General features: G+C 39.9%; 1 protein-coding gene across 1 annotated transcript in view; it reads right to left on the minus strand.

The window, feature by feature from the left end:
- Positions 1-25,767, minus strand: part of myo10l3 (myosin X, like 3) — a 49,534-nt gene that overhangs the window by 18,118 nt on the left and 5,649 nt on the right. The window contains exons 2-16 of the mRNA XM_067515632.1: positions 18,680-18,778; positions 11,038-11,196; positions 9,883-10,070; positions 9,618-9,752; positions 8,763-8,887; positions 8,637-8,650; positions 8,402-8,486; positions 7,800-7,906; positions 7,372-7,501; positions 6,655-6,773; positions 4,599-4,745; positions 4,336-4,436; positions 3,899-3,965; positions 3,206-3,298; positions 1,561-1,629 (exon numbers count right to left, since the gene is read on the minus strand). Of these exons, the coding sequence (XP_067371733.1) occupies positions 1,561-1,629; positions 3,206-3,298; positions 3,899-3,965; positions 4,336-4,436; positions 4,599-4,745; positions 6,655-6,773; positions 7,372-7,501; positions 7,800-7,906; positions 8,402-8,486; positions 8,637-8,650; positions 8,763-8,887; positions 9,618-9,752; positions 9,883-10,070; positions 11,038-11,196; positions 18,680-18,778 (1,638 nt within the window). The remainder of the gene's footprint in view (positions 1-1,560; positions 1,630-3,205; positions 3,299-3,898; positions 3,966-4,335; positions 4,437-4,598; positions 4,746-6,654; positions 6,774-7,371; positions 7,502-7,799; positions 7,907-8,401; positions 8,487-8,636; positions 8,651-8,762; positions 8,888-9,617; positions 9,753-9,882; positions 10,071-11,037; positions 11,197-18,679; positions 18,779-25,767) is intronic.

Below are 25,767 nucleotides of genomic sequence, written 5' to 3' on the forward strand. Positions count from 1 at the left end.
GTGAAATTAACATCAACAGGCAAAATTTATGCATATGTACTGCATGTTTGTGTGTGTGTGTGTGTGCGTGTATATATATATATATATATATGTAGAGAGAAAGAGAGAGATTTATATATAATATATATTTATATATATTGAGATTTACTTTATAAATACGTGTTGAGGGTTTGATGCTAAGAAAGACAAGGGGACAGGCCAGCGTGTTAATGCAGTCACCTGTTGGTTTCTATTCAGACTTCCTCTTAGTAACTTAGTGACTGTGCCACAATCCACAGTTATGCATTTTGAGTTTGTTTGCAGTGGTGAATGTATGTCCATCCGTGAGATGAAACTAGAATTGTATGCAAAGCATTTTATGCTTTAAGAATAAAATATTTGCTTTAAGGAAATTCCTAGAAATAATAAAATCCTACTACTGTTATCTATGTCTTTATTTAAACACAAGCATTTCTGTGTGTGTGAGTGATATTGTATTCATAGCTGTGTGTATACTGTCAATTAATAACAATTCCCATTCACAAGCCTTGAGGCCCATCTTTGGAAGCCAAGAGATCCAAACTTGACAACACATGTATTTAAAAATCATAGTCACACCAATTATGCTCTATTTCTCTTTCAGTGGAATACAAAAAGCTCTCTGTGTCTGCCACTTCTAGGTTTGTTAACTACAATGGTCTCATGATGCCACAGAGATAAACTGTCAAGAACAGTTATCTAAGGGAAAAATCTGTCAGGCGGTGAGTGCACTAACCATGCATACAGTATGATCTATGCATAATATAGATCAGGCCTATATTAAGTTGCTTCTGCATCTGAGACACATTATTGCTTAAATGTATATAATATGTATGGGTCACTAAGGTGCGAGGAGTTTTTTGTTGTTGTACAAAGTCATGTCTAACAAAAATAGACACAAATTAAGTGCATCTCTCTGGTACCACAGATAATACAATCTATGGGAGGAGGATTCAATTTTCCCACTAAACTTAGAGCACTATTTTCAACAAAAGAAGGCGCTTTCAGAGAGGAGACCTATTCCACAGAGAGGCACACTAGAGAGACAGGAAACCTGTCTGGCCTGGCTGTCGTCTCTGCACCAAGTCATTACCATAGCTTCCATGCCAGGCTTGTGACTGAGCTGCCACACTCACACTGAGGAGACCTTGTCTGAAGCAGACTTCCTAAGGCCAGTATCTATCAAATCAAATCTTTCTGTTCTCGCTTCACATCTCCTCCTGCCCTTACTCACCACGTTTGTCAATCTTTCTTGATCTGATTTGCTTTGCCCTACACTACCATCAGGACTAATCTCTTCATCATGTAAGAAAAGGGAGGGATAGGATGACAGTGAATCAGTTGCTCCTGAGTCTTGAAAAAGACAGAGGCGTGCTGCATCAACATCCTGTAGCAGAAATCAGCAGAGAAATCCCCACAGCTCTTCCAACATCTACCTCACTTTCCCAAATTCAGGGAGCAAAAAAAATAAAAACAAAGGAAAAAAACAGATTTGCTTTGTGCCTGTGTATGTATGGTTATATGTTTGTGCGTATGGATTACCTCTCCAGCATAGTGCTTGATCCCAAACTGGTGGTCTGTCACGCGGGGCTTCACATAGTATGGGTTTGTCTGAGAAGAAATTGACCACAGATTTTTAGAAATACTCCATAATAACAACAACTGCTCTAGTTCAAAGTTGTCCTTCCTGTAGAAAATCCTGAAATTGCAAATAATTTCCTAGTGAAAGCATTGCTTTATGAGTGTTTGTAATAATATAACCATATTAGCTGTTACTCTAATCCTGAATTGCTTCATTATTTATGTAGAGGAAGTAACACTGTACCTCCATATTTATAAGTTTGTCCAAAATCTCTGATACAGGCAAGTGCTCTTTGCTTTTACAAAGCTTATTCTCTATTTGGTATTAGAAGAATGATATATGTGTTTTAAAACTGGAATAACCAAATGTGAACCCCTGCCCATAACCAATAATGCACCACAGAGATCTGTTTTTGGCCCTGTGCTGTTCTCCATTTAAACCAACGAACATGTTTCTTTGGTATCTGTAACATCTTTATGCTGATGATATTACTCTTTTAGGATCAAATTCCAATATAAACGTATTATACTTAAAGCAGTTATTTGTCATATATATAGATTATAATAGTTTCCATGTTTCTGATGTGAATAACAAACAAAGTATACCTCAGAGTTGTAGAAAGAGGAATGTCAGTTCAGGGTATCATTTAGATGGGGGTATCATTTAGTATGCCGCTGCCTCACTCTGAGCTGTTTAGACTCAATTTAATTCTATCCCCTTTCATACTGGAGATAATTATGACACTCATAGCTTTCTTTATCATAATGCTGAATGGCCATGTCTCTCTGGTCATTAGAATAACTGGTACTTATATATATCTTCAAAGTCGCTTATCTCATCCTTGCTAATTTAGTAATCTGGCTCAAACTTAACCCTGTTTCACTACACTACCTTTGACGAAACTTGATGAAATATATCTGTAATGTCAGTGAAAATCAAGACACGGATATTTTTACTTCAAGTATATTCTCAATAATCTTTCTTTTCTTTCTTGTGACTACTTTCACTGTTTACTAATTTCTGCTATGATTGTCCTTGCTTCTTACTTCCCTGTTATTTCTTTCAACTGTAAACAGTGCACCACTGTAGAAAACCGCTGAGCATGTATGCTCAGCCACCTTACACTGTATAAATAAAGGCTATATGACCTTCAAACCTAACACATGGATCAGCAGTGAAGGCAGACACCTCGAGGAGAGGTCAGGCAGATCTTAGATCTCATTCGTCTGTTTTTTCCATCAGCCATAGAAATCCCTATTGGGTTCTCTGAGGGCACTCTTTTCTCCTGCATACAATGCTGATCAGACGAGGAGAGCAACTGATCACATTTCAGCATTGTTGTGCTTGCATGTGAGACAGCTTGAGGGCGTGAACAAGTTCTGCACAGACGTTCAATGTAGCACCAAAGGTAACAGGCGATTCAATGGCCAAGATAGAGGTTTAACTCTTTGAGGCTGGTAGCTGGTAAAGTGACTGGGTTGAAAGGTTTTGGTGCAAGGATATGGATCAGTTTTTTCATTTTGTGATTGATAGGGTGTGTATGTGCTGCTACAACTATGAAAAGATATAAGAAGAACATTTTTTTATGTGTAAATGTGTACATACTGCATGTCGGCTGTGCAGCTTCTCCAAAAGGGTGTAGTCTGTTCCTTTGGGGAAGCGACTCTCCTCATTGATAAGCGCCAACATGCCCAGCTTCTAAAGTGGAGACAAACAGAAGAGTAGAGAGGCTGAAACACACTGGATTCATGATGGAACTAGTTAGAATCCCACTTAGACACATCTGGCAGCTTTTATTGTAACAATGCATCAAGAAAAAAAATTATAGTTGACTGAAATTTCTCTTTTATTTATAAAGACTTGATTCTCCAAGCAGACAAGGCATTTAGCAGCAACAGCTTACTTTTCTTTATGTATATAGAGTAGTTACACTAGAAGATTCATATTCCAAAGCTTATGAAGGGATAAAATGGTTGTAGTGTAATCTTTTTTTCTTCCTTTTAACTTTTCAAATGTGGGATTGTGATTCAGAAACATTAAGGATGTAGGATGCAAGCCTCACTCTTCTCACTCCACCAACATCATTCTACAGTAACTATGGGGATAAAATAACACAAATTGTCTTTATCCTTCACTTAGATGAGTGTACATTGCTGTGTGCACGCAACATGCAAAATTATATAGACTATATAATGATAGCCTGGGACATGAGAGTCAGTGTAAGCACATTGAAGCGTCTGGGTCAGCACGCTCTGCCTGGTGGTTAGTGGTCGATCCTGGTGGTGACTTTTTTCTTACCTTTTCTATGAGATCCAGACACTCTGCATTATCCATCCAGTCTATGGCCTCCCAGTGGATCCCCTCCCTGTGACAACAAACATGCACACACATGCACGCACACACACAGATTATGTATATGCAGTGTATAAATACAAACAGCTAGGAACACACAATGGCTGTATTGTTCAGAATAAACATGTGATGAAATGAGCCATGTCCAGGCTGTTGGCCCATTATACAAGAAAACAACTGTCTGAGGCAAAGCTGAGGCGATTCCAAACCTCTGGCAGTTTGCCTGTATTACTATGAGGAGGCCAAACCCCCACCTCCAGCTCTATCTGTCTGTGGTACAGTCTTCAGAACACACATTTTTTAAATTATCCACCAGCATATAAGCGTCATCTGCACAAATGTCTCGGTCTCTGATTGTTTTAGATATACAAAAACATCTTTACCTGTTGTACTCCAGCTGCTCCAGTGAGAAGATGTGCTTGTTGAAATACTCCTGGAGTTTCTCGTTGGCATAATTAATATTAAATTGTTCAAAACGGTTCACCTACAGGAACAGAAAACGGTTTGATTTTATAACTGTACCACTCCATCAGCTACATCAGCTTCTTTAGTCTCTGTCCAGTATTATCAACTGTATTATTGTGTGTGGAAAATAACTCTTTAATGCTCTATTATTGGGTCTTAAAATCATTGGGTGAGTTTTCACCTCAAAGTTCTCAAACCCGAAGATGTCCAGGATGCCAATGGACTTGAAATTGTCTTTCCCTTTGATCTTCTGGTTGATCCTCATTATGATCCACGAGAAACACTGTGAATAAAGAGCCATGGCAACCGAGTCCCGGGAGTCCACCGCCTGCAAATCACCACGCAAAAAGGTGAAGGTTACCATGGTTACTAAGTCAGGCATAAACAATGAGAGAAAGGAAACACTGATGACTGTATCCTAAACACAACCCACAGTTTTCATCATATTCTATACAATGCATCATCTCAATCAGTTTGCAGTCAAAGTGGTTCAAAACCATGAATGGTTTTGTTGATAGACCGATGCTGTGTGCGAGCCACAGTAAAGTGTCTATAAAACAAATAGTGGTTTGGAGACAAAGGTGTGTTATGTCAGTGTCTGTATGCAGGTAAGGCATTGTCTGTTTTCACAACAGACTGCGCTGCTTATCACCAACATATCTAAAGATTGGTGCTCGGCAGACATGTTAAATTATACAAATCCAGTGAAAACAAAGGCAAATCAGAATATGATATAAACATGCTATTCTAGTAAGTTTGTTGTGATGACCGCCTCTAGTTTTATTATCTCTTTAAGAAAAACTGCACAAGTAAACATCACCTACAGGATGCAAAGCACAAGTGTCAGAGAACTAACGTTGCAAAGTCAAAGATGAACTTTATAATTCATCTTCTAAACCAAGACAGATGGAGAATCTAAACTGGGTAAACTGAATATGCAAAGTAATGCTACGTGATATGATAGAGAACTTTGAGTTTTTGTTGTCAACTCATCATAACAAGCAGTAGTAATCTGTGACAAGCTCAACCCATGGTGCTTCACACTAATTAAACAAGTCATAAAATCCATTTCTGCTCGCCATTTGACTCAGATCTTGTTTTTTTCCAGCATCGATGCAGTCAGCGTTTCAACTGAACAATATCTGTGGAGGTACATAAAAAGCTTGAGCTTGCCAGATACACTTCCTCCACAGGCATTGTGCTTGAATTAAAAGCAAAAGAAAAGTATGGCTGTGTGTGCTGTATTTGGGGCAACAATGCTTCTGGGCTTTTGAGTAATCCATCATACCCAGTCACTCCTTGCAACCTCTGGGTGTAAACAGAGTGCTGGTGGCTCCAGGATCTCCGTCACAGGGCTAAGAAGAATGGCTGTTTGTCTAAGATGGGGGGGCTACTGCAGGCAGCCATAGGGTGGGTGACCCCTGGCCACTGTGAGAAGAAGCCATTCTTACCAACTCCAGGACTGGAATAATGAACTCTATTAAGAGACAGGCTGCTTCAAAGGCCAAGCAGAACAAGCATCAGCAGGATGACAGCACAAGGTCTTTGTCTGGTGATGAAAAGCTTTCTTGTGACTTTCGTGCCCCTGTGATAATAGTAAAGGTCCATTCTGCATATTTGCGGACATTTATGCATATGGGTGGGCTGAAGGCTTGAGCTCAGCCAAAAAGAAATGTGTCATGAATCAGTATATTCTTGAGACACATGGCGAAAGGATAACATATGCAGATGACGACTTGTGAAATATTCACATTAATTACAGACAAGAGCATGGATGTTTGATGCAGAGCAAGGCACGAGTGAATTATTACGCCTATATCTTAGTGCCTGGCTGCACTGCCTCCAGAGGACAAGACTCTCACTTCACCCCGAGTTATTGCCTCTATTGTGCTTTTGACTGTTCACTATCACGATGGCTTTATTGTGCCAGGAATCTGGCAGACAAAAAGCAGGAAATGGCTGGGAGTCACGCAAGGGATCTGGAGAGGCATGTGGGGGAGAGTGCTGGAGGACGGCTGTGTGTGTCACCAGGACAGGGGGAGGGAGAGGAGTGATAATGAGGGCCACAAACAGGCATCTACTGTATCTTTCACTGTCTTGATATTGTCGATCTCTGAAAAATCCCAAGCAGAGAAATAAGAGAAATCAGGGTGGAAGAGAAACCATTTCAGGAGTGTTAGCTGTGGGACTCCTGTAATAAGCAACAGAGGAGGGAGTGGGTTTAGATGTGCTGTTACCTGCTCCACAGTGAGGGGCGAGCAGATCTCCTCTCCTCTGAGGATCATGGAGCGTTGAGTCAACACCTCTGACAGCTGGAAGGAGTCCAGCCCAAGCAGGTCGCTGACATTACTGACCACTGAAACACACAAACACACACACACACACACAAACACACACACACACAAACACACAGTTTCTACTGTTACTAATGTGGAGCATAGACAGTTCAGGTGACTCCTATTCATGTCAAACAACAGATTCGACATATAGACTGTGATCCTATACAGTCTATAGGAAACTCTACTCTCTCGGCTGGGCTGTAGTATTCTGTACTGACTGTAGTTCACTGCTTCTTTGGAAAAGAGGTCAGACACAGTGAACAAAGGAGCCTTGAGCTCATGTTACAGCCTGTTCAGCGCTCTGTCTGCTAGTACAATGTCAGTCAAATTCAGGGGCATAAGAAAGTGGTCCAACACCAGTTGTGAACTACTTAACTGCTTTACAAAATTGAGGCGTTATTCAATCAATTCCAGTACAAACAACTGGTAATTAAAACTGGATTTAAACGTTTAGAGGACCAGCTTTTAGAAATTACAGAGAAGAAGCATTCACGGATTTTACATATTTTTACTGATCTGCGTCCGTTTTAGTTGTAACAGTGCAGCAGTCTTTGAGGGACTGTGTAACTGTATGATGACTGTATAATATATTATTCTGCTGATTTCTTCTCCTACCGCCTTTTGAAGTGATCTGGGCTCCACCAGCAGTCATGAATTCAATGTTGCCCATCTGTAGGACAGCAGACAGCAACTTGAACACGTCTCTGATCTCCTCCTCAGTGAACTCCATCACTTTCAGGGCCTCCTGCAGCACAACACAGATACAATTAGGCAATGCCGGGTAAGGAAAATGTGTGCGCTATGAAGGAACATTTGTGAGAGCAGTTAAACATAATTGTATTTTTCCTGAGAGCTATAACATAACATAATTCAAATTAGTGCCCCAAAAAGCCAACACAGTCACGTAACATTTCCTGCTCCCCCCAGGCTAATGTTTCTGGTGGAAAAGTCTCTACAGTCATGGTAAAACCTTATAGCGCCCTCTGGAGGTAAAGCAAAAATGTACATCTAGATTGTTTATTCATTCGTCTTCTCCTTCTTACCATCACACTGTTAAACAGCTGCTTGTCATTAAGACTGCTGTCATGCACGCAGCCTGACTGGCTCAGGTAGTGATATGACTCAGGCCCTTCAGAGAGCAGGTACATGTCTGCAACACAGAGAAAGAAAGACATCAGCGATTTTTGTTTAACAGGGCAAAGAACAAAGTCGTGTGCATACACCTAGTAGATTCTTTAGATTGTGTAACTCATTCTTTATTATATACATCACACAAATAATGTTGCACTTCACTACAAAGCTTATACACACAGACAGGTAGATGCTAAAGGGAGATATACATATTTCAAAATGAAGTAAGAACCACAAAATGTAACATTAGCTAATTTTTTTTGTTTGTACATTGTAGTTTAACTTTTAATTCTTTTTGTTTAGATTTGTGTTGCTGCAGTCAAATGTTAATCCTGCCTACCCTTTAAGATCACTATCATTTACCTCAGGGTGCACAAAGTACATATTTTGACACACAGTTGATCACTTATCACTAAATGGGGATACTGTGTAGTGTATGTTAGTACTCAGTGAGTAATTACTTTCGGTGCCTATAGTCAGTTGACAACGTTGTAAAAACTATGTAACAACAAACCTCTGTGTTCTTTATATGCGCCTGCTAAAAGTGCGTAGAAGATGTGGTAGTTTCTCTCCCCAGGATTCTGTCGAACCACACGGTTCTTGGAAAGAAAGGAAGGTTAGAAAAAGTGTTAAAACATTTATTTCATGGATTTTGCTGCTGAAGGAATTTCGCTATCAAACCATGTTGTTGTTTAATGAGGAACCTGCTAAACCAACATTGTGACAAACATTTCAGCGCACAAACTTACCTTTTCCAGCAAATCTGATCATTTAAAGTCAAGGAGAAACATTTAAACAACTCTGTTCTCTGGACAATATCTCTCCGATCTAATTCCTTCACAGAAAATATGAAAGCATAAACTTTTCAAGGATACAGTCAATGATGCAGCCTCCCTGAATGTTTCCGTTCTGGGAAAAGTGAAGCTGGATGAACTTCCCAAAGCGACTGGAGTTATTGTTGTACACAGTCTTAGCGTTCCCAAATGCTTCCATGATAGGGCTGAATAGAAAAGACAGACAGTCAACAACGTCAATACTCTTCTGCTTGTATTTTAACTTTACTTCACTGCTTCTATTGTGATGTAAATGATTGATCTTTGAATTTGTATATATTTGTTCATTTTTTTTTTTCAGATTTTACACATTGTGTCAGTGATTACAACATAAGTGAAATTTAATTCATCAGGGATTCCTGCATCGGTGCTGTGGGTGGCTACAAGGAGATGCCCAACAAATAAATATTTTTCTGTTCATTCTTTAAATTCTATGTTATTTTCTAGGAGTGTTTGTGACTCATCATGGTTGAAATAGTATTTTAGAGATTTTCTCATCCTACCAATAATGCTTCATGGAGACTCTATCAATTACCGCACAGCAATCCATTTCATTATCACAAGGACAACAACGGAAAAATAACATGGTGTGGAGTGGAGCTGACTGGAGTGGAGTAAACCTTATTGCAATTCCCCAAATGTGCATACAATTAAACTTAACATACAGGTAAAACCATCATTTACTGAAATACCACAAACATAAAATGCAAAATACAATGACTATATAATTTACCAAAGGTTTTAATATTCAGACATCAAGCAACCTAAACCTCTATGCAGAAGACTATAAAAAGAAAACATGTTTATCATCTTTAAACATATGTATGGAAATACCACAGGGTAGCAAGAAACAGAACCAATCAGACTATGGGTTGGAGGTCAATGGCGAAACAGTACCTGCTCTGGACAAGGGCCTGCTCCACCTTGGTGGTCCTCTCTGACACAGGAGTACCAGCTGAGTTCTGGCTCATTACTGACAGAAACTTCAGTAGCAGCTTGGTGCTCTCTGTCTTCCCAGCACCACTTTCTCCACTGAAGACACAGAGAGAACATGAAATGACACAGTCAACCCAGATTAAACACGCTATTTAGGGAAACTACTCTGCAATCAAAAGTCTAAAAGGGCCCATAACATAAACCATAACTTTGACCTTATCCTCACCTGATGAGAACACACTGGCTGTCATGTCTCTTCCACAGGCAGCGGTAACACTCATTGGCCACAGCGAAAATATGAGGAGGCAGCTCCCCCATCTGGTGTTTGCTGTAGAGATCCACTGCTGTACCATCGTACAGTCCTGCTATCTGCTTATATGGATTCACTGCTGCCAGGATCGAACCTATGTTGGTCTGAAGGTAAAGACACGGAGAGGCAGAAGGGAGGAGGGGCAGTGGAGGGCAATAAAAAAAAGAGAGAAGCAGAGATTATCAGTGAAAAATGAAAGTATGAAAGAAAAAACTTATCTGTATGTTACTCGCTTTCATCCTGCCAAGTACTTGCACATACACTAAATTTAACACTTTACGGAAATTCACAACTTCCTGGATTCTTCCTCTGAGACAGCCTAAACTACTGCATATGGCCTAGTTTGCACTGAGGCCAGTAATATTTTAGGATCCATTTCTCTTCCTCCAGTAATGCACTTTGGGGAAAGGTGCCTGACAAAAGTGTGTTTGTGGGTCATCGTTCCACAATAATAACATTTTGTGATGCTATGCAGACAGAACGGGTGAAGCCTCTGGGATAAGATTAAGAGATAGGATTTCCAAAAACATAGTTACCACGTGTGTGTGGGCAATGATTCTTTTAATAAAAGCCAGGATAATGTTTCAAGGGACCCTCAGTGCTCAGCTGTGAAAAAAAATCCTGGGCATGAGGCAGCTCAAACAAACACATGTGAGATCTTGTATTTTTAAACTGTATCTGTATTGCATCTGTTCAAATGTTTTTCTTGTCCGGTGTGTTTTATTTAGCTGAGTACTGGCATTGGAGAAACAAGCCTGCTTGGTGGTAATTACAGAAGAACAACAAGAGTTTTTTGGGTTTGTTTTTTGCAGTCTTGAAAAAGTGTGTGTCATGCTCTTTCCTCAAAGCACAACATATCTTGCCCCTGCAATGCACTCATCTCACACACAAAAAAGAAAACCTGACCTCTCTTGTTGTTTTTTGTGTGATTTAATGTTAGTTGTACTTTGACATCTCAGCCTAGCTGTCTAAATACAGGCCTGAACAATATAGTGTACCCGCACATTTCTGATACATCATGGTGGTACAGGGGGAAATGTGTCAGCAGATTAAACCGGTGTGGAGACTTACGTAGATGTTGTCTTTCTGGTAGCGCAGAAAGAGGTTGTGCATGATGGCAGCTTCATGCAGCTCTGCCAGTGTTGACATGTCCTCTACTCCATGGACGCTACTCGGGTGCATCGGGTACACCATCTCTCTGTTCAGTTCTACCTTTTGTACGCAGATAACCTGCAACAACACACACAGACACACATATCCAAGTACTTACTGTCAGTGCTTAAACTTGAATTGTAAATAAGCAGAAAACCAATTTTTTTTTCATTTGTCCCCTTTCCAACCGAACTAGACTTTGCACTGTACTTCATACAACAGCAAAAAAGCTCTTCACAGAGTCCCATAGAAACAACTATAATATAAATGACTTTAGCATTGAAGCCTACCATATGTTCAATGCACAAGTTCCACCATGCTGCGTAACGTAAAAGAATAAAAGTTTGATGACACAAGGCTGACACTGCTTTGTCAATCCAAAACCCTAAGACTAATGGAAGAAGTACAGTGAGCTGCATAGCGTATACATTTATAATATAGAAGCAAGTATAATACTGCCAGGTTTGAACAGGAGGGCAGGAAGTCGACTGCTGGGCCAATGTCATAACACAGCTCAAAATAACTGAATTAATTTATGATATGTGAGCGGCTGTGCCTATCTGACATGTCTGGCACATGTTCGAACTCCACTCCAAGTTACTGTACAACAAATCTCTCAACTTTCAACATTACACATTGCTGCAGACTGGTCAGTTAGCTACAGGAGTAAAAGTGATGTCTAGAGAGGTCCTTGACTTTACATCAAGGCCCATTTTAGATGGTTGGTTTGAAATTGATAAATTGGGAGTTAATGGGAAAATTGAATTAAGTAATAAGGTTTTATAGTTTCTCATAAACCAACAGATTTAGAGACTCTCATAGCTCTAATGGATGAGATATAAGATACGAGAACAGACAGACCACAACCGCGTGTGGGATGCAAAGAAAGGTTTCAATCAATACTGATATAAACATCTAAAAAAAGATCCAAACAAGACAAAGTGCTAAGGTTGTGGAGTCCCAGTGCATTACTGCTGGATCTTCTGGCAGCACAGACGGGCTCCTGGGCCTCTGTAGAAATTACAGATGAGAGCTACTATTAGGGTTTTAAAGGTTTATTTGATTCTTTGAAGGTGCAAATATATGATTTACCAGTTTCTTTTATCAGACAAATAATGTTTTGGAATTAAGCCTATTATACCGTTTGGGGCTAAAAGATGCTAAAACACAGCGTCTTGTGTGATAATCCTGTGGGCTCATCACTACAAGTGATACCTTTACACAAATTCATTTGACTCATTGTTAATATAAAAACGTAGACTAATGCAGCTTTAACAAATTTGGTGCTGTTAAAAGAAAGTTTCCTTTACTTCAATTTTTGTCTTTGTTGTCAAATCCAAGTATTCATCCAAGTTTGTTTTACATTAACCTAACTTCTCCAAGTGGAGCATTTTAATTTAATTTGTCTTTGCAAAGTTAACCCTCATACGATGGGATCTTCCAGCATCTGATTGACTGAACACACCACAACCAGCTAATCAGCAGTGGGAAGAGCAGGCATAGTCAGAAAACAAGCAGGACCACAGCTCTAAAGTATGTGAATCGATAAACAGACTCTGCTGGCTGCTATGTGTATTTCAACTCTAAATGGCCTTTAGAGAATGGGTGGATGCTAAGACAAAAACACCAGAACGTTGAAGTCATCTGTGTGATGGTGCATTACTTTGCTTATACATAAAGGTTTGTGAAAGGGGACCTCGCGGAGAAAAGCAGCATGTATAGTGAAGCTTGCAGATTTACAGCCAGATGCCCCTAAACATTTGGCTTCAAGCCCCCCCCCCCTCTGGCAAACTGGCCCAGAGTCACCAGGTGGGACTGACTAATAAATCAAAGTAACTTTAAATTTGTTTCACAGCTATAATCATTATGATCATTTAACATTCAATTCCATCAGTCAGTTAATGTGACCTGCACTCTGATGGGTTAATAAATAAAAAGTCATTATACAAAAACATGTTCTACTTACAAATATAAGAATAAAATATCAATTAACATATCTATGGGACTTTTGTCATGATGATGAACAGTATGGCAACTATTACTACTATACTGTGGCCACAAAAGGGAATTGTAGTACAATGGCAAATGTTAAGAATACTTATAACTTAACAGTTAAAACCAATATGGCCACTTTAGTCAAAGACACATGCACTTTTATTTAGGAAAATGTCTTTTTAAGGCCTCTAGAGACACACCCAAGACAGATGTCTTAATATTTTGTGTCTGTGTATATCTGTAGGCTTGCATGCAGATATGCTGTCTGTTGATTTGTCTTTATATGAACTGTTTTTGATCTTTAGACAATAGAGAGTTCAGATTTCACAGAGGGAGCCTCTGGGACAATCCTTTAACATCAGAGATACCTGATAAAAAAAAAAAAAAAACAAGATCGTGTTTCCAGCACTAGAAAAGTTTGGACATTTTTTTGCTTGGTTTCTTTATTTTATACATGTGATACACTTCCAAGATCCGTCCTTGCAGCCAAATCAATTCTCATCAATATTTATTTCTCTTTATATACATGTATTTTCTTTCCAAATAATTTACTGTGTAACATCCTGTAGATATGTCTAGAAAGAGATTAAAGTGAAATATGAGAGCAGATAAAGTCTGGACACAGACTAATGCTACTTAATTACTATCTTTCCATTTCAATCCCTAATGTGCAGTAATGTTCTGTTAGTGTCCATTAAAACAATCAGAGCTACTGGAACATTTTGCTTTTAGGAGCTGGAGACACAGTGATGCAACACTGTGTGTGTGCTGATATTGATTTTCAGTGTCCAAAAAAAATTCAAATCATAGTTTGAATCTCTCAATATTCTCTGGGTCCCCAATCAAAACATCAAGTAAATGTATTTTAAGCATAACGTGGCTTTAATTAAAGTGATATTTTTTTATTTTTTTCAATCGTGATACTAGTCAGTGCACAGAAAAACTGACACTTATCACAGCAGCTTCCACATGAGGACACGGCATCATCAAAGTTAATGATTTGAGTGGTGTACTGATGGCTAGAGACCATTTCATGCTACTTACACCAGCACGGGACTTGATTGATTTATGAAAATATATGAAGTGTCTCCAAATGGTGCCTTGTGTTAACACTGTGTACATTATGCTGTCGAACACATGGCTCGAAATAGAACAAAAAAAAAAAAAAACTGAAAACACTTCAGTCTTGAATGAAACAATTGCCGATAAAAAATGTTTAACACTTCCTGAATTCTATCATGCAGCAACTGAGCAGGAAGAGCCAGCTTCTGCTGTTATTTCCTCTTCTTTTTCTTTCTTCTTTCATTTACTTCTTTCATCCTACCTTGTCTCATAAAACCACCTACTCATGACCAAAAAACAAACAAAAAAAACAACAACAATATTTGCATAGCAGTCTGTGCAATTTAAAATACACTATCATTCAAATAGCACACATAGGCTAGATGTGGAAAATGTAACGCATTTATTCTCAAATGTGATAGTTTGTATTTTATAGAATCTTAAATAAAACAAACAATTACAGCATTATATATCAACATTTTGGACATGTTTGTGGGCGGCAGGATGGTGAAATGGTTTGCAATGCAGCCTCACAGCTAGAAGGTCCTGGTTCAAATACACCTGCTGGCTGCAGCCTTTCTGTGTGGAGTTTGCAAGCTCTCTCTGTGCTTTTGTGGGTTTCCTGCGGGTACTACGGTTTCTTCCCACAGTCCAAAGACACGCATATTAGGTTAATTCTATCGTGTTGACCTGTCCAGGGTGTACCCTGCCTCTTATGGGGCAATAAATGGTTATGATAATGGCTGGATGGACATTTTTGTCAGGCAAAACAAGTCATTTGACATTTTATAGACTGCAAATGATTGAAAACATTTAATTAATAATGTATATTACTGTTAGTTGTAGGCCTACTATTATCAAGCTGGTTTAAAAATGGACATTGTAACCTCTGACAGATTAATATGCATCAAACTCAGCCAAGTTACAAAGGGTCACTAAAATAAACACAAAAAAACACGAGCAATGGAATGTTTTTTGTGATGATGCTTAATTCTTTAGCAACCATCTGAATTTTTTAACTTTCTTGCAGTTGTAACACTCTTTCCTTTTGTTTCCTCTTCAGTAAAACCACACCCATCTGCTGCTGCTTTGTTCGAGCAGCTCTACTGAATATTCACATGTAGGCGGGGTCACGTTCAGTGACTCAGTGGACATTTTACTGGCTCACATATTCAACCTTTAGAAATAACACATGGGCAGATACAAAATCACATGCTTGTGTACACAAACAGTCTTGTTTATTGCACCGTGTCTTCCAACAGCTCTTTTTTTAATACTCTCTGACTACCTCTCTGTCTTACACTGAATCCATCTGCTGCAGAGGGATCCCACCCAGACCCGGGGGACACTGGGGGGGTGCAGAGGGAGATTTGTTTATTAATGGTGAGCATTGTGAAAACAAATCACAATGAGACTTACAAATTCCTGCTAAAAACCCTGACAAAATCTAATTATTGTTTTTTCTTTCATTGCTTATAGCAAATCCAAACCCTTAAAAAATATTTAACTTACACACAGATGCTAACATAAATATTTGTTAGATTTTTACGAGTGCGCATCACTCCCATAATAGCTCCATTGACCAAGAAATGAGAGGACATCCATGGGGCCTATTCTGACCTTCAGAGACTGTGTGGCTACAGAGATAAAAGCAGTCTTGTCTTTTTCAAATGATTAGTTTAAAACAACTTGAAGAATAATTAAAATGCTTCTTTTGTGCAGTCATTTTTTAAACAGTTCTGAAAATGAAGAAAATGTCTTCACTTTTTTGGGTCCTAATGACAGTTACTGCAATGTAACAAATCAGGAGAGGAGACAGTTATCTTATCTTGTCTTCTTAACTGAAAAGCATCTAGTAATTATGCATAAATCCTCCCATATTTCGTTAATAATTAATCAATTTTTAAGTTTATGACTGTGAGCAAACTGTAAAAAAACCTGCTTCTAAAAATGTCCTAAAGATCAATGTGATGTCATCAAACTGCATGTTTTTTTCTGACAAACAGTTTAAAACCCAATATTTCTGGCTATCATCACAAAAGATAAAAAGGTAGAACATTTTCATAATTTACAAACTTTTAGCAAATCTCAATTTGCCTCAAAAATGCTAACAATAAATAAACAATAATCAAATTGTTACAGACCATCATTTTAGATTGGCAGTGGCTCAGTTGTTAGAGTGGCCACCTTTCGACCACGGGGTCGGAAGTTCACACCTCGCTCTTCCTGACTACATGTCAAAAACTGTCCCTGGGTAAGACACTGAACCCCCAACAGCCCATCCCCTTCCCCATCTGCGCAGTGTTGGTCCCAAGCCCGGTAGAAATTGGGGAGGGTTACTTCAGGAAGGGCATCCGGCATAAAAACTGTGCCAAATCAACATGCAGACTAATGGTCTGCTGTGGCCCTGACCCTGAACCTACGGGATAACCCGAAAGGACAAAAAGAATAAATGTTACCGACCATCATTTTGCTCTGTGCACAACACATGGGTCACATTCGTGCCAAAAAATGACTAAAATGGTGCAAGATCGATTTATTGTTCAGTAGGACAAAAATTACATCACCACCAGCAGCAGCAGCTATTCAGTTCAGGTGAATGGAATTTGCTTTTCTTTACATGTGCAACCCTCTGGGGACTATACACACATACTGTTAATCCAGCTGGTGCCATCTGGCCATAATAAACACACTCACACAGCCACAAGGCATTTATCTTTGTGCCTGCTGTACCTTACTGGTATACTCATGTCTGTGGCCTACCAGTGATGAGACAGTGATGAATGCAGATCTGATGGTTAATGTGACAGTGGTCACTTCAGCTCAGACAGTGTGGGTAAAAACACTAGCCTGAGTCTGATAGCTGAGCACTCAGATAGGAAGCTATACACCAAGCTGACACACAACACATGTGTACAACTTGCTACAGGAGCTGGATTAAATTAAAGACTGGATGAGAAAATACCATTAAACCTCAGCAGATACCTAGTCCAGGAACCGAGGGTCACTTAAGGTCAGCCAGGGATCCTGAAGGTGGAGACAGTCTGTTTATCAGTCTCACATTCCTGCCATTCTGGCTGCAGAGTATTGAGACTTGGACATGTAGAGGAGATGTCCATACGCTTGGCCTTATGACCAACACATTCTGAGCTCACATGTCAAGGTCACGCGTGCATAGCTTCACATCAGCTGCAACACTGTGCGCTAATCCACACAAAACATCACAAAAATAGTTTTTTTAAAAGTCACTTGATCTAAATGTTTTGTTGAAATCCCACTAATAGTGCTGAAATGTTTTCGTACTGAGAACAGCACCCTATGCAGTTCAGTTATATTTCAAATAATACATATGAAGTGGCTATGATTCCTTGCTCAGCCTCTGACCTGGTGTTTCCATTAGTGAGAGTTAAGCGCGTCCCTCTTACAGGGGTGGTTGACGTCTCACCCTGTGAGCATCCCCACCACTGACCACATAGGAATATGCTGAAGAGGAGGGCACATGGATGAGCTCATATGTTCCCTCTCACACATCTTTTATAACCTGTGTAATGCCTCACCAGCTCTTCATGTGACATTTATGGTTTTTCAGCTGCTAAATGCTTTTGTGTTCAATTCACACTTCTCACATTGTAAGCGTTCACTGACCCCACTGTATAATATAAAAATATTTAAGCTTGCAACTTTAATTTCCAAATAATCCACAGCAACTCAACAACCTCTGCTTTGTATGCTTTGTCTCATTAGATTAATAGTGAGGACGGTGGTCGTGTGGCAGAGCCCGGATGTGGAAATGATGCTATACGTCTTGATCGTGTGAACAATCAGTCTCTGTGCCGTATCCTGTTCCTTCCCCAGGCCCTGACCTGATCAAGGGGCCGTCAAATGCATTGCTCATTGGATTTGTTCAATACAAAGGTATACTACAAGATAAGTGCTGTAATAGAAGCTCACTTTTAATCTAAACTTTCTGACTCCAAACATTGAGTGAAAAGCTATTTTTTTAAACACCCATCACTCTCTCTCTCTCTCTCTCTCTCTCTCGCTCGCTCTCTCTCTCTCTCTTCAGCCTCACTAACAGGATTTCCTCCAGACACAAAGACCACCATGTACGGTGAAACAGATAAGCTCAGGCCAGTGACTTGTCACAAGTAAACCCATTCTTACATTACTACAAAAGGTGTTGATTCCGCCGCTGAGTCCTTAGAAAAAACATGTGTGCAAACAATTAACTCACATTCTGTGTACACTGGATGACTCCCCTCTCATATTTAAGTGCAGCCCTGTACTTTTTCAGTCAAACTGAGGGGAGTTCCTGCATGTCGCTGTATCTGTAGTGCTAAATGAGAGATTTTGTGTTCAGTTTAATGTCTTTGCACAGACTTCGGCTTCATGCCACTGAACCATTAAGGCAAAATTGCTTCATGGTACATTCATGCTTGGAGTATTAAAATGTGTAGGACAGTTTAAAGTGAATAATCAAAATGACAGAAAAGATTAGACTTACCTTTCCATAGTCGGTGGTCAGGACCAGGGATGAATCATCACAAGAGCTGACTGTGGAGGGGAGGAGCTGCTCTTTGTGTCTCAGCCAGACACGGGCCCCCTGCAACATAATAGTCAGCACAGCACCATTAGAATCTGGAGTCACCTGCTTTGTAAGAAAGTACTGGACATTGGGATTTTACTGATGCTCTTCATGCTGATGATACTCATGTATAAAATTACTACAAACCAAAAAAAATTAAAAAAACATTTGTTGCTACATTTAAGTTTGGGGAAGCACTACTGTAGCGGCTTAGTTAGAGGAGACAGCTACTGTACAGATTCTCTAGTTTCAAAAAGCATGAATTACACCATCAGGTTTTATTTCCCACCGTCTTTTTCCACTATACCCTGCTTTCTCTATGCCACATAGCAACTCCCTCCCCACACCAAACTGGCACAATTATCTACTTACTAAACTGTAATTATCTTTTAGTAGAGAAAAGTTGTCTGCCAGGCCTGCAAGCCCAGGGTGTGTTAGAGACTAAAACTTACCACTCAGAGTCATACACAGTCACTAAAACTGTCAAAAAGACTTTCAGTTTTTGATGGTGTGGATAACTTACACTGCAAAAATAAAAGATTTGCCCTCTATTCAGCACATAGCAATGTTTCTCTGCCCACTATGCTTTTCAAATAAACTGCCACGTGCTTCTCATTATTATCCAGTAAAACTATCACTGGACGTCCTGGTCTTGTGTGTTTGTGTATCCATGAGCAGTCACCGGCCTACCCAGACATGTTTGTTAGCAGCTCAGTAACCAGGAGCAATAACAGGAATCTGAGGCTGATTACTCAGACAAGCTGTCATTTCCTCACCATGGGGGTAGATACTTTTATAGATGCGGCTGCTTTTTAGCAACTGGAGCTGGTGAGAACAAAGGCGTGTGGTCTAAATTGTTAGTGGATGACAAAATCTAACATTTGTCTGGGTCAAAATATAAATATTGGCTTTTTGGGTAAAAAAATATAAATTAACAAAATCATTTGACAGTGACAGCTATAAGCACCATTCTATAGTTTGTGAAAAAATTATTTGCTTTCTTGCTAAGGCTTAAGTTAGAATATGCACCTGCCAAGCATCTCTGTAGCACCTCTATACTTTTATAAGTTAAATCCGTTCTGTACAAAAAAGTGTCAAAATGACAACTTGTGGTTTTAGAAGAGTGGTTTAAAAGAGTGGTGGGCTATTGGTCACCTAACTCTATCCCAACATGTCAAATGTTTCCTTTAGGAACGTTCTTGTATAACCTAAGTTTCAACTACAGTATAAATGTTGACAGTACCTTGGCTTAAGGTTTTAGATTCATTGGATGTGCAGTTTGACAGATCTGTTCTTAAGCTCTCTAACAAGCCTGTCTTTGACCAACTAAACACCATTAATCATCCCAAGTGCCATCATTGGCCAGGAAAAACATAGGCAAAAGCGAATTGTGTGTCCAACAGAGCTTAAAAGTGAAGAGATCAATATGCATGGATTCCACTAGGAAACCTTATACAAGGTCACCACTTCCAGACATCAATCCTCATTAACTATTAACAACAGGCTGCCACACGTGTGTGTGTGTGTGTGCACACACAATCTCATTCAGCACAAATGCATTTGCCATCAGGGTCAGCACAAACACAGAGATGCTTCTGTTTATTGCACTTGATGCTTATGTGAAATCCAGTCTGCTGAATCACAGACAGAGAGGAAATTACTTCTGGTTCCATAAAATGAACCAACTCAACAGCTCAGAGTGACAATTGGTCTCTTTTCTTTATTAGGTGATTCGGGCACCTTTCCTGCTGACGAAAGGTCATCAGTCACAACAACCAGTCTGAAAACCCACTTCTATCATCAAGGAGTTTTGTCTCTCGCTCAGCTAATGGAGCGCGGCTAAATGTGGCTCTCTCTCAGTCCACAGGGGACAGCGGTAAGTAGCATAAAAGGGGTTGTGTAAATAAGTAGGAGGCTAAGGGGAGAGAGAGTGGGGAAAGAGGAAGGGTGCGGGCACCTGATAATGTCCCGCCTCCCATTGTTTGGAAAAGAAGCACCAGTATACATGTATAACAGGAGGTATTCACCTAAACATGGCCCTACATGTACATGGTTTCCACTGAAAATAGTTGACTGTCTGAGCCTGCCTCGTACCAGCTTAATATACACAATCTGGTCATGGAAAAGCTGCTTCACGTGAGTTTGCTGAAGGCCAGTGAATAGATTAAAAGTGTTTAGCCTTTAATTTTTAAGAAGATCAGTTGCTGTTATGTAACTGAGACTTGCAATATGCAGAGTAGCAGCTAGTACTTTTTGTCCTATATGTGGAACAGTGTAGTTGGCAAAGTGAAGAAACGTGTAGTGAATAGGTTGTAATAACAGGTAGATTAGTTAAACAGAATGAGACAACAGACAAGCCATGACATGGACAGCAGTGTGATGAGCCATAATACTGTGTGTTCCAAAGTCATTTCACTAAATTAGAAAAAAAATCAAAGGAACAGTTTCCAAGAATTTGACTTGAATGGTTAAGTTGAGGAGTCAGAGCCTCACAGGTCTTCCAGTCATATGAATAACTTTTCAAAAAAGGATGCCTGGAAACCACCATAGATAAGCAGAGATAATACTCAAGACAGCACGAACAGAACTTCTTTTTAAATAGTAAATGACACAATAGTTTGTATAAGATTTGATTTATCCAAGTCTACACTATATTGTAAATCAAGTCAGCAACAAGCTGGCCAACAAAGACATAGGCTGGCTTTGCTGGCTCTTCCAGCATCTGTGCAGAGTAACTTTCTCCTTGGAAATCTGCCCACCAGACACTATAATTAAAACTGTAATACAGAACACAGCACTAAAAGTTTTAAATATACTGCAAATCAGATAAGACAATTTTCACATTTCTATTTTCTCATTCAGGTTTTCAATGATCTTACATTTTGACATCCAAAAAGACAAACTTGTATTTTATTTGAGCATTCTTCTAGCACTACAATTAAGATACATTCAAAAATAGGGAAAACCAATGGACAGTCACTTAAGACATGTTTTCTTACCCTTTACTTCCCACTGAAATGTTTTACGCTTGATACGTGAAAGAAATGCATTAAAATTAAAGATGCTGCCCACCTTTTAAAGATTTTTTTTACAAACAGCAACTACAAGCCAATATTTATATATTGCACTGTCTTGTCAAAGTTAAAGTCAGCCAAAATGTCCTATCAGGAGTTAGTACCACAGACCATTAGCACGATCAATACATCCAAGCATTCTGGTTTTCAATAGGTGGATGAATGACCAGCCCATAAAATTAAAGTTGGGTTTCTGCAGTGGCTGAAGGGCTCAAGAAAAAGCCAACGCCAGATGTGTTTGTCCATTTGTTTGTGTCTTTCTATGTGATCGTGTACCTTAGGAGTAGGAAGCCAGAAGGTATAAATTAGAGACGAATTGTCTCAACAACAGATGGTCCCACCAAAACTCCTCCCTCTTGTCCCCCCCCACCCCCCCACCCCTGTCTTCAGGAGCTTCGTCACTAAGTCAGAACAAAGGTAACAACCTCTGACTAAAAGCTCAGAAGTTAACCAGGCGGAAATATCCCAAACAAAGGCCAGCTGGGATGCAAGGGGGCACGGGTATCAGCTTGTGTTAAGTCCCCTCAGACTTGAATCATTAGCTGTAGCACAGCTGACAAGTCGGACTAAACTAGAAACAGTGTGTGTACTTTGCATAACAATCACTGTAAGAAACTGCTGCATGTCCACCTGGTAATGAACCACAGTCTTTAGTGGGTGAAATTATTAGCTGTCAATTATCTCCACTCTTTGGCCTCTGGTGACCACATGTCCTAAAAGCTCCAATAAAAAGAGCTTCTGCCATGACATTTCCAGCTCAGGCTAATTTCAGATTCTTAATGCTGCACATCACCGAGCATGTGTAGCACTGCTGAGGCAGAACTGACTGACAATGGTAATAAGATCCACCAAAACAGATCTTTTGGCAATGCGGCATCGTGCTTTCTGACACAGAAACTGCTCGGCCTGAATGATGCGATCCCAGAGTTGGAGGCTTGAGTTTCTGCAGCTTGTGTTATAACATCAGGCTCAGAGATTTACTAATGAATGGGTGTTAAATATTTAAGAGCATACAAAGAACAAGGTGGCACGGCTCTTTCTCCGCTGTCTGCTGTGGCACGAGCCCAGTCAGTATCAGGTGATCGTATCAGCCAGAACAAAGACAGCTAATTAACTCAGCCTGACTTGGAAACAGTGCTGAACAATTAGTTATGATAAGCTAATTTTTGGATCATAGTGGAGTTCCAGAGGGCAGTGAGTGAACGCCTGCCCAGCAGTCAGCAGTGAGGGGCTGTGGATGCTGCAGTTAGAGCAGAAAGACGGGCGCATCAGTCTGGATTCCTGACAAGCATCTCACCTCTTATGCCCGGATGTGGAGAGGGATAATTGTAACACAGGAGCGTATCTACTAGGAACGCGGTCCAAATCTATTAAAAGTAGAAAGTCTAGATGTTGCTGCTTTCACTTGTCATAATCATATTTCCGTTTGTTTTGTTTTTACTATTACCTGGATGGTTTACTGGTTGAATATCACTATGATAAACTCAGCAATCCTACTGCAGAATTAGGACAGATTCAAGTCTGTTTTACATCCCAAACCTTAAGACATACAAGCATTACCATTAGAATAGAGAGGCATGAGGCCAAGTCACCAACCTTCTGTGACCCCATTCAGCATGTCTGGACAGATGTGCAGTCCCTGACACTGAGTGGCTGGATGGTCTGTATTTAAAAAATATTCTGACACTTGCATGTTGCCAGAGTGAGTTTGTTTCAGAAAATACAAGTACTGTATCTTGAGGGCAGAATTGTAGTGTTTACCTAAAAAGTTTAACGCAAATAGTGCTTGTCTGTTGTTAAAATCCAGTGATTTCCAAACGTGTTTTAATTTTCCTTTCATGACATAGTTGCATGACTTCTGACTAATGGTGAGATCCCACACTTGGAGGGACTGGAAAAGCCTGTGTCAGGCAGTGGGTTCAAATTCTGCTGGCTCAAACCCCAACCTCATACATGCACAGCACATATTCTTTTATCTCCTGGCCATTAGAATGTAGTTTTTTAAATATCAGGATTTATATTTTGCCGTAATAGCTTTAGCTTAAATAGCTTCGATTTAACTAAATTTCAGTATTATCCATGAATTTATTGCTTTGTCTATCACAATAAGCACAAGCTACATTAAGGGATTACAATGCAATCTCATGAATGCTGAGTGATTGGAATAAGGAAGAATCCACCGAGGAGTTGGTGAGATTAAACAAGTAGGTTGAGTGTGGCTGGGAAGGAAATCTGGTTAAAGGTCTCTCTGGGACTTTAGCCACAAAATTCTACTGGGTAAAATTTGTGTGTCCTAAAAAAAGCTCGACCACAACTAAAGGTTGCTGTATATACAATCATGTCAGATCAAAAAGCCAAGAAGACAGTTTTTTTTAAATTATTCTAAAAATTAAAGTGGTTTGCAGAAGTAAAGCTTTCTCTCCTTTGCACAAGCCATTCTCCAAGGCTCTTTAGCAGTGGTTATTGAGAGAAAGGAAAAGGGTTTCGTTTACTTTAATGGAGAGATTTTCCAATGATTCAGTCTTGAAGCTTCCAGCTAATAGACTGGCTTTTGTAACCATATGCTCATTATCATTATGACATTATAAAAATAATAATTATTCTAACAATTTAATAAAAATAACCAACTAATAATATAATACAAATATGCTTCTGCGTAAGACTCCTTTAACAATTTTTTAGTCTCTATGTTTTTCTGCAGCCACTGTAACGTCTGCACACAGTGAAGTGGTGCCACAGCCAATATGGGCTGAGGGCGGGGAAGGGTGACTGAAGGGAGAAATCAGATGATTAAAGGCAACCTCTAGCATCTGTGCTGGAAGACGTATGAATTAATGATGAGGGAGCAGCTGATCAGAAATTAGCTAATGGAGGAGGAGGAGGAGTCCTCTGGGGAACTGGGCTTCCCCCAGTCTGTGCTGAAGGGGGAGTGAGAAGATAAAGGTGAAGGGTGCAGTTCATAATTTGTTTTTGACTCTGAGGAGCTGCCTGGACCTCCTGCAGAGAAGGCTATAAACAGATTTAATGTAGGACGGCCCGAAGGCAGCAGGCTCTTAACACTGTGACTCAGTAAATCAGTAATGTCATGCATCATTTTCATATTGTCAGGCTGATTCTGTTAAAGAAGAAGGTCTGAAGATTATGTTATAAATGCAACTGTGTCACTGGGTTAATGCAAAATTAAACACAGCGGCAATTCACTTACATCTTCGCCCTTTAAGCTACTTTTATTATCAACTAAATGGAACAACTGAGTCACAACAATAATTTAGCTAGTGCACACAGGTTTGGGTGTTTGTGTTCATGTTCCACTCTGTGCATGTCTGTTGCCTGTCTGTCTCTATAGAGGCTACAAAGCACCTCCCCCATCATCATCTAATGGAGCTAATCGGTTGTGTTGCTAATGAGTGCATTGAAGAGAATTTGCATAACAAATTATGTCTTTAAGAGCACAGAATAAAAGAAGAGCAGCACTTGACACTCTGCTACTGCCTCCTGGCACAGTCTCCTGTTTTACATCCTTATCTTGTTTTAACATATTTCCATTCCACTGCCGATCTCAAGTGATCACAGTATCCTGTGCCCAGGATTACAACACTTTTTAATAACAGAAAGGGTTGTAGTGCTGAAAAAAAGAAACAGCAAATGATTACTGCACATTTGTTTGAATTTTCAGCAACACTTACTCCACAGTCGCCAACAGTCATCCCTCCTGCTGTCTGACATCTACATATCCAACCGTATCTGTATAATCTGTTGACTGCTGTGGAATGACACAGCAGGAATCCTCGAGATATCCCAGGAATGGCATTTAGTGAGGAATGCGAAAGACTGGAGCTGGATGAAACTGTGTGAGATATCTGGGTCACAGCCTGTGGGGTAGTGGCTAAGGTTGAGTTGACCTGTTGGTCTGTGCCCAGGCTCCCCTTAATC

Source organism: Channa argus, chromosome 9 (assembly GCF_033026475.1).
Source record: "Channa argus isolate prfri chromosome 9, Channa argus male v1.0, whole genome shotgun sequence".
Lineage (NCBI taxonomy): Eukaryota > Metazoa > Chordata > Actinopteri > Anabantiformes > Channidae > Channa > Channa argus.